At 34.8% G+C, this 18,597-nt stretch overlaps 1 protein-coding gene across 1 annotated transcript; it reads right to left on the bottom strand.

The window, feature by feature from the left end:
- Positions 1 to 14,802: 14,802 nt before the first annotated feature.
- Positions 14,803 to 17,655, bottom strand: LOC125778618 (uncharacterized). The gene is made up of 2 exons (XM_049457156.1): positions 17,509 to 17,655; positions 14,803 to 15,108 (listed from the first exon to the last, which is right to left on the bottom strand). Exons 1-2 carry the CDS (start codon positions 17,551 to 17,553, stop codon positions 14,887 to 14,889), a joined length of 267 nt encoding a protein of 88 aa, XP_049313113.1. The 5' UTR covers positions 17,554 to 17,655; the 3' UTR covers positions 14,803 to 14,886.
- Positions 17,656 to 18,597: the final 942 nt, after the last annotated feature.

The raw sequence follows: 18,597 nt of genomic DNA, 5'->3' as shown, positions 1-18,597 counted from the left end.
TACCATAATATTATATAAGAAGGCCTCAAATATATCTCAAAATATAGTTTATATAGTATGTATGTCTGTAGGGATAATAATCCGAATGCGTTCCACTCACTTAGACCTGACTGTTGTGGAATGGCATAAATTCTATCAACCATTTATGACTGGAGATCAAGTGCTACTTTGGCATCGGTACGATGGACAAAAATTACTCTCAATAATTGGTCCGTCTTAGCATGCGACGTGGAAACATGAATGATGACAAACCGAGATAAGATAGCCCTTGCATTATTTATTATTCGCCGCAACGTCCGCGTGAGTGATGAATATCGAGAAATGTGGAACCACGAAGTAACTACATATGTACGTGTGTATGTATATACTTATAAGCTCTACGGTGACTTCGATAAAGTTAAGCTCATAAAAATCCTAGCAATGCAAGTTGTGCACTTGGTCGATGCTACTTTGAATTGAGACCTCCATTGATGAACCCACGCATCCAATGGAAGGACAAAATACGTAGGCTACCTGTCTGCACTATTGTCGTGAACTCACAAAGAATAATAGCAACTGGCGAAGTTTTGTTTACCCGGCCCAGACCGACACCCGCTTGTAGTTCGAGAGAAGTAGAACATTATATGTGACCTGGTCTACGGAAAGGGAGCTTAGGTGTCAAAAAATCAATTTTCACTTTTTAGTTGATTCGGATGGAAGATTTATTTTTAACAGCTGTTTCCCAGAAAACTAGTTTTCGCACGTTAGCTCCCTTTTCGTAGACCAGGTCACATATATGGAATAAATTTGATCGGAAATACGAAGATTTTTGTAATTGGCATATAGCCTTAAGACATGTCAGAATCGGATGATAATTTTTGGGTTTAAGTTGCCACATATTAAGAGAGTTCATTATTTATGCTGAGTTTCGTTCCATACCTTCATTAGTCTTTGAGTTATTTGGTGTAAAATGCAATAATAATGAATTGAAATGCCTTTTGTGGGAAATGATAATGGTTATTGCTCGATTTCGTATTTTTACTAGTATAGTATGTATGTGTCTAAGTTGTTCTTCAAGTAGTTCAGTATGCCAATTTTATCGATCTGTAATACCAACGTCGTTAGAGACCGAAGTTGTACCAAGCCATCTCAATGTACACTCAAGTCATCGGACGGAGAAGTGAACAAGCACACATCTGGAAATCTCTGCCTCATCCTAATCACTTTAATTTAAACAAGTATAACCCTACTTCTAATACCTCAATCACTGCTATGTATGTATATTTACAACCTATAAACTGCTACTGTTAGAAGGCCACAACTATTGTACCTTGAGCAACATGTGAGCGTTTAATAAGGAAACATTTTTACAAGTGTAAATTAATACATAAAATTGATAAATATAATATTTAATGAGGCACATGATGTCTAATTGCATAAACATATGTATATTTATATGTACATATGTATGTATATTTATTTATTTTTATGCAGATATTGAATGATTTTAATTTGCACGAGTTCATGTCGGTAGCAAAGTGGGGAAAGGCCAGCTAGGCATGTGATCGCTGTGAAAATGGCGAAAATGAGAAATCCCACAGCAATAAAATAAATAACATTATCTACTATTATGTGCATAATTAAAATAATATGTTTTTATTTGTTCAATTTCTATGTTTAAATAAATTATAGATAAATAAAATAATAATATTTATCGAAAGTTCACAGCCTAACATGAGAAAAGGCTGGGAAAATGGAAAGTTTTGGGAAATTTTAAAATAATAGAAGAGCAGCGAGACTGATGTATCGAAGACAAAGGGGAGTGGGTCTGTTGTTCTTTTTTTGACAAAAAATATATGGTGACTCTCAAAAGCTTTAATGTTCGTTTTAAAAAGAAAGAGAGATAAAATTTGATTTGAATATTTTTAGAAGAAACCAGAGAAAAATTCAATTCATGCATGTAATAATTAAGAAGACTTTATCAAGTCATATTTTGATGATGGCTGATTATATTCAAGAATTATTGATCACTTGTTTATGTCAAAATATTCGTATAAAATATAAAATAAATATACATATTTGTAAAAAAATTATTCTCCCAACTGGTAGGGCGTAGAATTTGCCTGTCGTAAGAGGCGACTAAAAGCCAATCTATTATGTCTATTTCTATTATTTGGCTTGCCTCGAGATAACAGCATATTCTGGCAAGAGATAGTGCTATAATACCCAGTTTGAATTAATACTATAGACTTTGAATGAAATTTCTTCTAATGAAAAGACATTTGAAATTTAAGCGACAAATGTCACCAGTCGTTGAGTTGGATGAGTGTTCAACTGGTAATAGCAAAAGCGACAAGGTCTGACCGGAGACTCGAATTTGGTAACACGGGAAGCAGATAGCCCGTCGAGTTCTTCAGTCTGCCCATTCGGTTCGAACCGTTGGGAAGAATCGTGGTGGCAGAGGTTTTGGGTCGGTCTCGAACTCGACCAAAGAGAAAAAGGTGTCCCTTTCTTTCGACCAATTAAAACTAAATAATACTTTCAAAAAGCTTGTACTGTACTGATCAACGCATTGTTTTGATCTATGTACTTTTTAGCACCGTGTGCTAAGGTCGTCGTCGGCCATAATTCTCGATTCCTTCTTCTTCTAGTTTGGTGTAGACATATTTTTCATATAATTATCACCATTAGCACCAACAACAACGTCAGCCTCGAAATCCAACGAAAAATTGGATAATAAGCGTGGCACTGCCTGCATTTAGGTGAAATCATATGTATGTATATGTATTTACGAACCCGCACGACTGATTTCAACCAAAATTAGTACGTGATATTCTTCTTACATTCCTCTGTCACAGTTGACCTATAGTTGACTTTTTTTCGAAAATTTCGGTTAATATTTAAAATTTAGAAATACTCTTTTTCTGACAATAGCATGTCTAGGATCAATACTTCCGTTCGCTGCCATTTATCTAGTATAATAATTTTCGAACTTCCAGGTGACTTTATACCACAAACTTCTTCAGCCAATATGTGAGTTATCCAAATGAAAATTAAGGAGTATGTTTTACTGATAATAGTGTATCTTGTTCTAAAATGGATAAAATTGGGCGTAATCTTGACCTACCCCTCATATAACCAATATCGGGATTTTCGAATATCCAGCTGACTTTACTCCATATGATTGCTAATGGTATGTGAGATACATTAATGATTCCCAGAGAACATTTTAGTAGTATGTGGCATGTTAATAATACGTGGTATTTTTTATTTCTAAGTGGATATAACTCCCCAATGAAATGCAGTCGCTCATGGTAACCTCCCCAACAATTACATAAAACTAAAAGGCACCGAAAAATTCAGGTTTTCTGCGACGAATTGCATTAGTTACTCTCACATATTGTTAAATGCCAATAATATTTACATAATTCTTTAAAATTACTCAACTTTTATTTCAATTATGTGGCTCTGCCGAATAAGCATCCTCAACTTGGGTTTAACTTCATTACCAATTTGCAAACTATTGACCTCCACTTGCGGCAAACGAGTTGGAAAACGCTTAATTTCAATTCAATAATTCCGCACACATGCAACGCTACATGCATGTGTGCCTCAAACTTTGCGAATTACATGTGTGTAGATATGTAACTGCTAGCATCATGTGCTCTTAACCCACACTTCTTTCAGCTTTACTTGCTTTATGGCCATGCCACAAACATCCAGCCAGGCAGCTAGCCGCATAGCAAACATACAACATATGGCGGCCTCGTCCAACCAAGACCGACTGCGTTGGCCGGTCAATACAACGCCGATTTGTTTTGTAAGGGAGTGAGCGTGTGTGTGTGTGTGTGTGTTGGTTTTGTCGGATAATGCAATATTGTGGAATAATTAAGTTGCGCTTGAAACCAATCATACGGCGGCGTGGTAAGCGTATCAATGCAACAACAACAACACTAACAAAAACAACAACAATTGTAAAGGGTGATTTTTTAAGAGCTTTATAACTTTTTTTTAAAAAAAAACGCATAAAATTTGCAAAATCTCATCGGTTCTTTATTTGAAACGTTAGATTGGTTCATGACATTTACTTTTTGAAGATAATTTCATTTAAATGTTGACCGCGGCTGCGTCTTAGGTGGTCCATTCGGAAAGTCCAATTTTGGGCAACTTTTTCGAGCATTTCGGCCGGAATAGCCCGAATTTCTTCGGAAATGTTGTCTTCCAAAGCTGGAATAGTTGCTGGCTTATTTCTGTAGACTTTAGACTTGACGTAGCCCTACAAAAAATAGTCTAAAGGCGTTAAATCGCATGATCTTGGTGGCCAACTTACGGGTCCATTTCTTGAGATGAATTGTTGTCCGAAGTTTTCCCTCAAAATGGCCATAGAATCGCGAGCTGTGTGGCATGTAGCGCCATCTTGTTGAAACCACATGTCAACCAAGTTCAGTTCTTCCATTTTTGGCAACAAAAAGTTTGTTAGCATCGAACGATAGCGATCGCCATTCACCGTAACGTTGCGTCCAACAGCATCTTTGAAAAAATACGGTCCAATGATTCCACCAGCGTACAAACCACACCAAACAGTGCATTTTTCGGGATGCATGGGCAGTTCTTGAACGGCTTCTGGTTGCTCTTCACCCCAAATGCGGCAATTTTGCTTATTTACGTAGCCATTCAACCAGAAATGAGCCTCATCGCTGAACAAAACACGCGCGCGAAACACATTTCGAACCGAACACTGATTTTGGTAATAAAATTCAATGATTTGCAAGCGTTGCTCGTTAGTAAGTCTATTCATGATGAAATGTCAAAGCATACTGAGCATCTTTCTCTTTGACACCATGTCTGAAATCCCACGTGATCTGTCAAATACTAATGCATGAAAATCCTAACCTCAAAAAAATCACCCGTTATATGCAGTGCCACACCAACGCAGCGAACGCCAACACAGAGCACTCATACGCCCTGTAGGTCCTTAAAGAGCGCAAGTTTGCTATGATTGCTATATTTGTATGCCCTGAACAGGGATTTTTAAAACTGCCACGGGGTTCCTAAAACCTTCAAGTAAATGTCGAAAATCCTATAAAGTATATTACATATATATATATATAAATGATCAGCCTGACGCGTTGAGTCGATTCGTTTGCCTGTGGTCTGTGTGTTTATATATGGGTATCAGTTGCTCAATGTTTGAGATATCGTTCTAAAATTTTGCATAAATTGTTTTAATTCCTAGAAGCTGCTTATTTGTCGGAATCGCCGATTTTTGACTGCTGTAGCATACAGCTGTCATATAAACTCACCAATCAAAATTAAGTCTTAGTAAGGAAAACTTTTTCATTTAACGAGTTATCTTCATGAAGTTTGGTATGGATTACTGTCCAAGCCAATGCTGCAATTTATGAAAAAATTACTCAGATCGGAGCACTATAGCATATAGCTGCCATATAAACTAGCCAGTCAAAATCAAGTTTTAGTGAAGAAAACTTTTTTACTTGACGAGATATTTTCACGAAATTTGGCATGGATAATTATCCAAGTTAATGCTGCACTTTCTGAAGAAATTGTTTAGATCGGACTACTATAGCATATAGCTGCCATACAATCTGTCATACAAAATCAACTTCTCGAATGAAAACTTATTCATTTGTAAAGGGTATTACTTTATGTTTTGTTGTCGTTGTTGCCAACTTTGTGCACAAACTCTGCAAAGCAAGCGCATACGTCGTGTGGGCGTTTTAATTGCAAAATTTTCAACCTTGCCACACAGTCCATATTGTTGGATCAGCGACGCGGACATACTGTTGGACTGCCAGTCTTTGGCAACAAGCGGATTATAATAACCGAAAAATGAAATAAACTACATAATAGTCATATTACAAGCCACAAAAGCAACAATAACAATTATGCATTTAGATTATCAACCGTTTTCTGCTATCCATCGCTAGAGCATCAACCGCAGTCACATGGACATACACAATACATACAGGTTAGTGTGTGTTTGTGTCTGTGCTTCTAGTCATTATCGTCTCTGAGGTTTCCAAGTGTAAAATGAAATTATCATGGGCGAATTCAATTATCCTTGGACGCTCCACAAAGTGTCTGATGCGCAGCTACTGGTTAACATATGTATGTATGTACATAAAAATGTGTGTGTGTTTGAAAATATGTAAATATGTTGTATGTATGTAAATACATGTGTATGTGGGAATATATACTATGTATATATACGTGTGACTATATCCATATATGTAAGTATATGCATGTATGTTTGTTTGCTTGTACCTTGAACTAATTACGAATACGCGCTGACCAGAGCGAGCAATGACCCGAAACACTCATACACACACACAGTTGCTCACGCATATTTCACCGTAAGTACATATGAACATATGTATATGTATGTCTATCTGTCAAATTGCAACCGGGTGTTCGAGTGCTGGACCACGCCAACCAACGCATAATCGAATCAAATCACTTATTTCTGTTCGTTTGTTTGACTGCATGTGTGTGTATGTGTTGGCGTAGGCTTGTCTGCAGCGCTCGGCTTTTACTTTACTTTTGCTATCGTTGTTGTTGTTTTTCTGTTTACATGGCGTGGGAAATTTGATTTGTGTTGTGATTGTTACATCAACAGCCGGAGGCCACTCGTCATGCTGGGGCCTTTTGCTGGCTGGTTGGTGGTTGTAATGAAAAGGACAACAAAGCTTTTGCGGTAACGAAATTAAATGTGTCCACATGTTGAAGTATTCATGCGCCCACGCTCAAGCAACTAACTGTCGGCTGTTGGGATGCTTAGCGTGTGGTATATGAGCAACCAAAGAAGAAGTTGTAAATGCGCGGTGTTTATGGAAGCTTGAGGAAGCTTTAGCTTTAAAAATCGTTGTTGTTGTTTAAAGTTGTTTAAAAAGATTCTAAGAATATTTTGGCGCATACGCAATTTATCCGTTTCTTGGCTCATTGTAAATCGATCCGCTCTTACAAAAGTATGTACTTACATGGCACATATGTATGTACATACATACATATGTATATATGATATGATAATGAGCTGTCTTTCCGTCTTTTGACCGAGATATCGCTTTTAAATTTTGTATACGAACTTTTCTGCTGCTTACTTGTGAGTGCCATTGATTTCGGACCACTATAGCTCATAGCCACCATACAAACTCACCGATCCAAATTAAGTTTTTGTATGGAAAACTTCTTTATTTGATGAGATATCTTCACGAAATTTGGCGCAAGTTATTTTCCAAGACAGCCCTACAATATTTGAAGAAATCTTCTAGATCGGACCACTATAGCTTATAGCCACCGCACAAACTCAGCAATCCATATTAAGTTCTTGTATAGAAAACTTTTTTATTTGACGAGATATCCGAATGAAATTTGGCATGGCTTAGTTTTCAAGTTAACTCTTTTATATCTGAAGAAATGTTCTAGATCGGAGCACTATAGCCTATAGCCACCCTACAAACTCACCGATCCATATTAAGTATTTGTATAGAAAACTTTTTTATCTGACGAGATATCCTAATGAAATTTGGCATGACTTAATTTTCAAGTCAACTCTTTGATATTTGAAGAAATGTTCTAGATCGGACCACTATAGCACATAGCTGCCATACAAAGTAAATGATTCTAATAATTTTTTGTATGTAAACATTTTATTGTAAAGGGTATCATAGCTTCGGTCAACTTTTTTATTGTTTGTTTACCATTCAAAATATACGGAATGATAAAATTCAGCAATAAAAATTTATAAATAGCACGCTAGTCACCCACGCTCGCGTGCCTTAACATGTCACAGGCTTAATTTAGCATTTCATAATTGTTAAAATGCGTTTTAAATATAAATTAAAAATTAGAAAAATATTTTCGCCCACAAAAGCCGTCACTAATAACTTAAGTTCTGCACTTAAATGGTCTACCAATTATATTCTCTACCGAACTATTGAACTACTGCGCTATACACCAACAAAGCAATCGCCCAACTTAGCCGCTGACGTATTTTAGCATAAGCTAGAACTAAACGTTCGACTTTTTTGGAACATGCACTATTTCTTTTATGGTAAAACAGCGAGTTTTTTTGCGAGCAAAGTTGTGATTCAGCGTTGCGCGTGTGTTTGTTATTGTTTTTATAAATGGTTGGTGATTGTGTGTGTGTGAGCATGTTATTGTGTGCGTATGAGTGTATTGAAGTACCGCTATAATGGAAATCAAGCAGCTGTTTGTAGGCGATGCCATTAAATCAACAGCAACAGCTGACTCAGCGGCGCGCGTCATGTTATCGCCAGTACAAGACACACACTCACACATATACAAACAATGACAAAGAGTAAATTCAATCGGCATATATGTACATAAATTGTTTATAATTTTGCGCATATTATATTTTTCCAATTTGTTTATGATTTTGACGCGATTTACTCTCGATTGTTTAATGTACATACATATGTATGTATGTATGTATGTATATATGATTTATTTTTGGTAGGCATGTCTGTATGTATCAAATTGCAATTGCGCGCATTATTGTTGCTGCTGTTGTTTTCCTTTTAGTTGTTGTTGTTGTAATATATACATATGTATGTTATTGCTTTTGTTGGTTTAATTCTTCAATTGTATTATTTACAATTTGATAGTCGGATGTTCTGCGTCGTTGATTTGTTGTTGTATTTGCATTATATGCATGCGCCTGTGTCTGTGTGCGTGCGTGTGCATTGAAATTTGTTTACGACTTCGCTGACTATTGTTATGACATAATGATGTCGTTGATTTTCTTGAATACAAAAATTCTTTTTATTTTTGCGATTTTTCAGCGTGCACGCAGCGCGCGAATGCTCAGCTAGCTGCTCGCTAAGTGCCTACAACACACACGCATGCTTAAACTTATTTGTTGTAATTGCGTTTGTTGTATATACATATGTAATGTTGCTTTTTTGCGGAAATTGCGAATTTCATTTTGATTGTTTGTTTACAATTCGGAATTGCCGCCACTGTACCCGCCAACCGCTTCCGTTCAAGCGCAGTTAGCCCTCGCGCTTAGAGGCGCCGAAACGCAATCGCAATGGGCGGGCAAGCAAACGATTTAATTGTACAACAAAAACCGAATTTGCAAAACAACACGTACAAATATACACACATATGCACATATGTACATATATATACCAATATATATTTACCAATTTGACATTGAATGGCGCGCCAGCCGCCCGCCGCTGTGATAATGATAATCCGCTTGATAATCGCTATTATTTACAATGCAATTGCGGTTTTGCAATATTCTAATGTTAGTGTGTGTGCGTTTCGTGCAAAGCCACTCTACACACATACAGACACATATCGAAATTCATATGAAAATGGCTTAGCAATATTTATGACTGCCAATTTGCTATTGATAGTTTTGCTGCTTTCATTGATTTAGTGCTTTAATACTCGATTTAGGTTGATGCATACATACATACACACATACAAATATATTTATGTACATACATACATACTATGTACTATCCACAAGATATTGAGTTGTGGGCTAAAAATAGGTAAATTCATATCAAACTTTGATCAGAGTTCAAAATAATCGATAATCGCTTCCACAAATTGGACGGACCTACATATGTACATACATACAAGTATGTATGCTGTATGCTATAGTAAGCCGATCTGAACAATTTCTTTGGAGATTACATTGTTGTCTTAGAAAATAATCTGTGCCAAATTTCGTGAATACATCTTGTCAAATGTGAAAGTTTTCCTTACAAGAACTTGATTCCGATCGCTCAGTTTGTATGGCAGCTATATGTTATAGTGGTCCGATATCGGCAGTTCCGACAAATTTCAAAACGATATCTTAAAACTGACGGTCAGACAGATAAACGGACAGACAGACGGACATGGCTAAATCAACTCAGCTCAACACACTGATCATTTATATACATATGTAGTATATACTTTATAGGGCCTCCGACGCTTAATTCTGGGTGTTACAAACTTCGTGACAAACTTAATATACCCTGTTCAGGGTATGAAAAGATTAATTTAAAAAAACTGCAGGTCGGCAAAGTAGAGACTGATGAAACAATGGCTTGTCCTGGTGATATTAATCCTTTCCGTGACCTAAAATGAAAATTTATGCGAAATCCGTGAAGAGTAAAAGTGCAGTTATCGCACTACGAAACGTTTTTGAAAATAAAAAAAAATAATTACAAAATGGTTTGAAAAAAAAGTTTCGTATTTTCCCTGTTTTTTTGTGGTTTGGAATTTTTTAAAAATAAAAAAAAAAATTCAAAAGCTCTTCGTAGTGCGATACTATAATGTATAAGAAAGCTCTGAGTAAAATTTCATGTGAATCGGTTGAGTAGAACTTGAGATATCATGCACACCGTTTCTAGAAAAGTAGTTATGAGAAAAAAGAGTTAAAAGTTTGTGAAATCCTGCGAAACGGTTTTGTCGGCGCGTTAAGAAATGAGCTGTAACTCGGAAAATAATTTGAATTTCGAAAAATCCTCTTAGGGACATTTTCGTGAAGGGCTGTACTATAAAAATATGCAAAAAAAACGATTTTTTCGAATTCCTAAACCAGAATACCCCCTTAATACTCAAATAGTATTCTTTGCTAACAGTTTCGGCGTTCGGAAAGACTTCGAAGTGTGATGCGCTTCCTCGATTATCGAAGAAAACTATCCACATAACCTTGATTTTAGACCTGCTTTGACGCGATTTTTGTGCCTTCGGCTCACATTTGCCACGATATACGGTCGATTGATCGTCGTTTTCCGGGTCGTTAGCATAGATTCAAGACTCAGCGCCAGTAAAAATACCTTCAGTGACATCCTGGTAGTCGGAAAACATTGTTTCACAGACGTTAACGCGATGCTGTTTTTCGAATTTTTTTTTTGATTTTGGAACCAATTATGCTTTCACTTTTCTTACGCCCAAATGATTTTTCAAAATGGTTTTCACAGATCTTTTCCATATTCCAACGATGCCAGTAAGATCTCTCACTGTTAATTGTCGACTCTGAAGCACCAATTCTTTTATTTTATTGACGGAACTTACCACACATATCAGGAGCTTATCGGACAGTCTTTTAGATAACGAAAAACAGGCCGAGGCGAACAAGATTTATATAACATCCGGGATTTTCTGAGACCCCTAGAACAATATTGACAGACTTCATCTGTTGGCCAACTTTTTTTTTTTAATATTAACAAAATTTTGTAGACTGAAACTTTCGAAACAGTTCTTCTAAAGTGATGGTTAGACAAATTTTCAGGAACTTCTAATATAAATACTTATGTACATATCTCATTAAGGCTTCCAGATAGTATTACATACGTATTTTTCTTTTTCGCTAGGAAGATCCTATACAAAAGTATATGGAGAATACTGAGAGGAGTTAGTAACTCTTCAGTACCAATATGGACTTATTGAATATCTATTGAAAATTAAAATCTGACATTCCTGTTCAGTAAAACGGAAAATGTAATATTTTATATTTAAAGTAGTGTTTTATAAGATTCGAGATTTGACGGTAGAGAACTTCTTCAAAGACAGTGACTGCATTTTGTTGTCGTCTGGAACGTCTGTATGTACATATGTATGTACTTTAGTTCATTTCAGTTTTTCTTATCGACATCATTTAACAGTGTTAGATACTAAATTCCACCATGCTCTTGTATCTAAGAAGAGATAGTGGAAAAGATAAGTATTAGTCCGTTTACATGACCGTTGGAACTAAGTAACCGGAAAGGAGCCTGATTTGCAATCGGCAAAATATTATCAACTCGGCAGATTTTTTCCAAATTACTTTAGGGTTGTTCACCGCAGCTATAACAACTGATGTTACCTTACATACATATGTACATATATGAGTCTTAGTTTGCCTCTAATTTTCTCATGACTCTTGCTGACAGACAAATACTTACAGTGATACAGAAACATTTTAAATGAGTCCATCATCAAACTACATACATACATATGTACATAAGTAACGGGTGAAAAAATCACCCTTTATATGTATGTATGCATGTGTAGCGTTTTGTGTTGGAAAATAGTCATATTTGGCCGGTACGCAAAGCTTATTAATATTGTATATTGATTAGCCGATGAGTTAACTGCTTTACTCTCTCACGCCTCATCTTGTGAAATACGCTCTAAAAAGTTTTCAATTAACAATTGTTTGGGCTGCATTGTCATAAGCCAAAAATATTATACGACAAAGTCCTTGAAAGTCGTATTTCCCCAAACTGATTGTGAATAACTGGCGCCAACGATGTTGGTCGACGTACACACACACACACGCACAAAGCCATAAATACCTTTGTATGTGCGAAATTTCACAATTTTACAGTTGTCTGTAAATCAATCAACGTCACATGAGCGATATAAATAAATAAATATTTTGGTCACAGCACGAAAAAGCGATACCAACAATAACAATGACAACAACAAAGCAAAGTAAGGGCGGCATGCATCACACAGGCACCTTACGCCAGCTTTTAAATGCGCTTACCGCTAGCGCCAACGCTTAAAATTGCCAACTATTTGTTGTTGTTTTTTTCTTTTTTTGCAGATAACTATTCGTTTATGGCATAAAATAGCGACAACAAATACAACGCGTGCAGAAAACAAAAAACAATCAAATGAGTTGGCACATAGCTTTTAATACCTCGGACTGACGAACGACGCCTTATGTTAGCCCACCTGCACGTGATCAGAGCCATTGCGGTTCAAGTTCATGAAAATATGATTATATTGCAATAAACATACTTACGTATGTATGTATGTGCATGTACTTATATAGCCTGATAAATATGTATACTTATGCACGTACCTCATACGCCCCGTCGCACTGCGCCCACACACGCTCTTGCGCTTATCTTTCGCCTCGAACGCGTTACCGTTCTTATGGACTGGCCAACTTTATTTTCTACTTTTTTGTTATTTTTTTAATTATTCTTTGCAGTTCTTCTTTGGTTCCCATTCTTTTGTACTCGCATACAAGTACTTGCAGTTAGTTTATTTATTGATTCGACGGAATCTCAGAATAAACTTTGAAATCGTCGCGTTCCGCCAGTGTGAAACGCTCGTGCGCCGTATTAACTTTTCTGTTTACACATATGATTGAAATGAAGAGCCCATAAATTCTTTGGTTAGATTTTATTTCAAAACAATGTGTGACAAAGTGCACGCGTTGCAAATTTACGATTTTCAGTGACGCCGCACGGCGGTGCATTATATGAGAGCAGAGCGAGTTTGTATGTAGTTGGGACACAAACCTACAGAACTGAAGCGAAGACACACACCCAAAATATTGTAGAAATTATATTGTATAAAAGATCGATCTTTAACACTTAACTACTACTTGTAGAAACAGAGCTGTTTCGAACTTTTAATGTTGACTCACAAGATCACAGAAATTCCATAGATTCAACTATGAAACTCGCCATCTGAGGCTTCAGAAGAGATTAGAAAATCGCTGAAAGCACTTTAGCTCAGATCCATTCGTTCTTTTTGGACCAGGAGCTTTATGTGTATTATAAATGTCGACGGAGACACTTCTCAACTCGCTTTTCATTGCATTATTATTGCTGTAGAGGATGAAGTCATGTGCAGAAGTTCACGGAAGTGAAGAGAGTAGTCTGAGCGCCATTCTCGTAGGAGTGGCCAGAAACGATTGTTTTTTCCATAAGGCTTAAACAGATCACGACTTCTGAAATTAGACCAAGTATCCTCTGAATAGCCAAAAAAAATTTGAAGGCTAGCTAACGTGAGAAGGCGAAAGATTCCTGCTCAGGGAACTCCGCAAAGAACTCTTCGATATACAATTATACAAACACTCATCATTCACGGTCTGCCACATGCTGTAGAGCCATGAAGCAGTACGAGATACACGACGATATTGACATAGTTCAGCGAATTTAGAGTCAGCGGCTACCGTGGCTGATAGCGGAAAACACGCCAGCTCTGAGACTATTCGACGCAGTCCGTTGGAAAGAAGATGGAGAAAGACTTGGCTGCACTTGGTCAGCGAGAAGAAAGAACAACTGGTGTAAAATATTCCAAATATGTTCCGTGACTCCACTGTAGGAGTGAATTGTCACTGCTCCAAAAGCGGAAACCTCGGCATGAAGGCGAATATACTAATGAATCTTTAAAGAAAACGGAGACCAACTGATGATGTCTTCTACTCTACTAATGCTTAATCGCAATAATATTTTCTTGCGTTGACTCAATGCATGTGACAAACTTTTTAAGTGCACTATAATTTAGCTTAAAGAATTTATTGTTTCCGCAGCGGTGGGATTTCTCAGGCGACAAAACGATCGTATTATCGAAAGAAACAATGTCAAAAGAAAAACAAAAGCAGGTGTTTAGTGCTAAGATAACAGTAAGTAGACACCACGCGCCTGATAAGAAGCGTTACGAATAAGCTCACGTTCACGTTGTCGAGCCTCTGACTTTAGACGCGCTCGTTTCTCTGACATACAAACATATATAATACATACATACATATACATATTTAATGAATATAAGCACGTTGCGTTCGTAACGAGGCAATAACTTTTATGAGGCCATCAAATATGTTTCTTACTCATCCAATTCACGCGCTCGCCTTACGCGTTTTTCAAACGGTAATTGACGCCATGTCGCCGCTATACAAATAAACCTACAGACAGACAATTATTGAGACCATGCCACTGGGCCAGTTGCGCGTATCCGCCTTGAGTATGACAGAGCGGAAATCGGCTTTCAAAATCACACGCGAAATGTTGGACGGCCACGTTTCCTGGGCACGTTAGAAAAAAAACAAGACACTTTCCGGATTTGCTACACACATTTATTTACATTTACATTTATCTGTGTACAACAATCAGCATTTCCAGGTGTAAGTTTCCGTGGTTAGCGCCCACCTGCACCGGCGCCACCCTTACCGCCGGCACCAGCACCGAAACTGAAACCCGCACCGAAACCGGCGCCGCCATCAGCGCCACCTTCGCCATCGGCACCACCGCCTGCGCCGCCTTTCGCGCCCGCGCCTATGCTCATGCCAGCGCTCGCCCCGGCACCGGCCTCACCACCAGCACCGCCGCCGCCACCTTGGGCGTTTGCACAGCTGATCGCCTAGGAAGTTGAATAAAATATGAAATAGTTTTATTGTTCTCTATGAATTTTTATGATGGCCTACTGATAAGCAGTAGATTCAGGTTTTCTTCCATTTGATTTGATGATAGTACTAGTAGTCTCAAGTTATTTAGCTGAAATTCTTTATTTATATTTTGAATATCGGTTAGTATTTCGAAATAAAAATAAGTCAGCAGCAAATTGAGTATGTCGCTTGCGCTTGACCTTTTAACTTACATACATATGTACGTAGTTATGGAAGTAGAGTATTAAGAATCTCTATAAAACAAAAAGCATCTGTCTTTAACGGATTTCCATATAGTATTTTTATATTTCCTTCACTCAGTCGCTCTTAATGATTCAATTCAATATTTGGCGACTTCTTTTTAGAGTATAGACTTCGACTAGTCGAAGAGTTAGAATTATTTTATTGGTTACCCGCAGGCACAATGAAATTCACTACTCAAATCGTTACTGATCTCAAAACAGGAATGTGTTAAAAAATTCTTGAGTAACATACTTATAGTACATATTACGGCCATAATTTAACCCCTTTCGATTTCAATGTTTTAAATTTTGAAGAAAATGTTTTAAATTTGTTTGGAAGATATTTCGAAAATTTTTGCAAAATATTTTTATAATTTCTGTGCGGTATTAGAATTTTTTCAAAACAAAATTTTTAAATGATTATTTTTATAATTTGAGTTTCTGGAAATTTTAATTTCTTAATCGAAATTTTCAAAATTATTGGGAATTTTTTAAAACTTTGTGGAAGGCGTTTTAAATTTGTTTGGAAAATATTTTGAAAATTGTTGGAAAATATTTCAACATGTTTTAAAAATTTTTGAAAATAATTTACAATTTTTTTAAAAAAATTTTGAAGAAATTTTTAAAATAATTATTGTCATAATTTCAATTTTTGAAATTTCAAATTCTTAACCAAAATTTTTTAAATTTTTTAAAATTTTATTTACAACTTTGTAGAAAATGTTTTAAATCTTTTTTTAAACATTTTGAAATTTTTTTTAAAAATTTTGAAAACTTTGGAAAATATTTCAAAATTTTTTTTTTAATTTTTGGAAAAATTTTTAAAATATTTGTTTTTATAATTTTAATTTTTTGGAAATTTCAAGTTTTTTTTATCGATGGGAAGTTTTGTCCTTTAAAGCATATTTAGAAAACAGACGTGGTTAAGACTTTAAAAAATTTTTAGCGATTTAATAGAAGTGTATAAATTAAAAAAAAATTTGATTTCTATTTTCTAAATTCTTTTTAAGGTTTTTCATTAATTTGAATTTTTAAATCTTTATTACGTAAATAATTTTTTTTCCCAAATCTATTAATTACACAAATTTTTTTTAATTTTTTTACTTTTTTTTAAGTTCTTTAAATAATTCGAATTTACAAATTTTGATTAATTAAATTTACATAAATAAATTAGTTTTTGTTTTTATAATTTCAGTTTTCAAATTATTCGTAAATGAATTTAATTTTTTACCGAAATTGCTTATTATTAATTTTTTTTAATTAAAAAAAATAATTTTAATATGTATTTTGAATTTTGAAATTCTCTTCGGTGTTTTCATTTTCCCAATTAATTGTTAAAATTTATTAAAAATTATTATAAATTTTTTAAAGCTCTTTTAATCAATGTAATTTAAAATTTTTTAATAAATTCATTTATTTTTTTCCGAATTATTTAGTTATCAAAATTTGTATTAATTTTTTTTTTCTTCAGTTTGTTTAATATTTTGAAATTCGTTTTAGTTGTTTTTGTTTTTTTTTTATTTTTTTTTTTTAAATATCAAAATTTTATTTTTTTTTTAGGTTTTATTTTAATATTCTAAATTCCAAAAAATTGTTTTGTATATTTATTTTTTGTTTTTAATTTATTAAGTATTAAAACTTTTATTAATTATTTTTTTATTTCTTTAATTAATTTCAATTTTTTAAATTTTATTACGTCATATTTATAGGCTCATTATTTCACATTTTTTTATATTATTTTCGATGCCATTCCTACTTTTTTGTATTTTCAATTTTTGTATTCTTTATTTTTTCAATTATTTTATAAATTAACTTTTTATTTTTTTTTAATTTGTTAAATTGAAAAAAACTAATTTCAAAATTTTTATTTGGTGTATTTAATTCTTTTTTCGAATTTATTAAATATTAAACTTTTATTATTTATTTTAAATAATTGTAAAATTTGAAACTAGAACATTAAGAAAATTAATTTTCATTTTAATTGAATTTATTTTATTATTTATTTCATTTTTTTTCAACTTCAAAATAAACTTTTGAAATAAAAAAAATTGTGTTTGAAGTTTATTTATTTCATTTATATACATTTTTTATTATTTATATTTATTTATATTTATTTATATATTTCCCACTCACCAGCAGCACCAGTAGCGCCAAAAATATGCCGGAATTGCTCTTCATTTTCAATCGTCAGTTAATAACAGATTTCAGGAACTACTCATTCACTTACGGTTAACAGGTTATTTATACCAAAATCTCGCTTCTGTGCTATACCAATGTAAATAAATTTGATTCTCTAGATTTTTATCCCGCATTTCGGAAGTTCGTAACTGTTGCATGTTTCATTTTAAATGCATTGTGCAGCGGTAAATTGTGTCAAATGCTGTTTCATTGGAACCGAACATTCTCATTTACGGTGTTTTTGATGCTATCACAAGGTTCTATCGTCATATAAATGTTACTTTTCCAATTGTTTCGTTAATAATTTTATTTGTTTTGTGTAACTTGGAAGCGTACTGCGGAATATTTATTGCTATATAATCGCTAATTATCGATTTTTATCTGAGACATGCTTTTGGCTTGTAATGAAAATGATTATTACTCATAATTGGGGGTAATGAAGTAATTTAGCAACAAATTTGCTACTAGATAATTAAGCGGAAACATTGTTGTTTGCTGTTGAGTAATCATTTTGCAACAGTGCGAAATTACGACGAACTAAATATAACTTCTCTTACATATAATAATAGAAAAGTAATGCGCACAGGGTGGTTCAAAAATCATAAAAGCACGCCTAACAAATTGGAAGAGCTATTTCTAAAACACAAGGGAATGTGGATCAGAGGACCCCATTGAATGATTCTGTTACTTAAAAGGAAGTGATGCCCCAATTTTTCTTGACATTGCAACGAAATTCTGCGAAAGCTGAACTATACCGCGTAACTACCTTGAAAAACAGCCTAATTACTCTTACCACTTTCTAAGCAGTCTAAACTCCTCTACGTTAAATATTTTAGCTCCGTGTAAACAAAATACTTTTCGCGTGTGGCACTAATTCCTTTCAGCCACTTGAATTTCATATTCAATTTCCGTGCAAATGGCAAACATTTTCTAATTGTTTACTTCGCTTAATTCGCCACGAGGACGTCGACGCAAATAAACCTTGACCGACAAATGTCTGTGCTCCTTATCTAAAGGCATGCCAATATCTAAAAGTACAATTTT

Source organism: Bactrocera dorsalis, chromosome 5 (genome assembly GCF_023373825.1).
Source record: "Bactrocera dorsalis isolate Fly_Bdor chromosome 5, ASM2337382v1, whole genome shotgun sequence".
Taxonomy (NCBI): Eukaryota; Metazoa; Arthropoda; class Insecta; order Diptera; family Tephritidae; genus Bactrocera; species Bactrocera dorsalis.
This window is presented reverse-complemented; position numbering and strand designations above follow the sequence as displayed.

Excerpts from the sequence above, each read along its gene's own strand:
- LOC125778618 (XM_049457156.1), bottom strand. The coding sequence starts at position 17,553 with ATGAAGAGCAATTCCGGCATATTTTTGGCGCTACTGGTGCTGCTG. Across the intron at positions 15,109-17,508 it reads TGGCGCTACTGGTGCTGCTG|GCGATCAGCTGTGCAAACGC; the intron begins GTGAGTGGGAAA and ends TCAACTTCCTAG.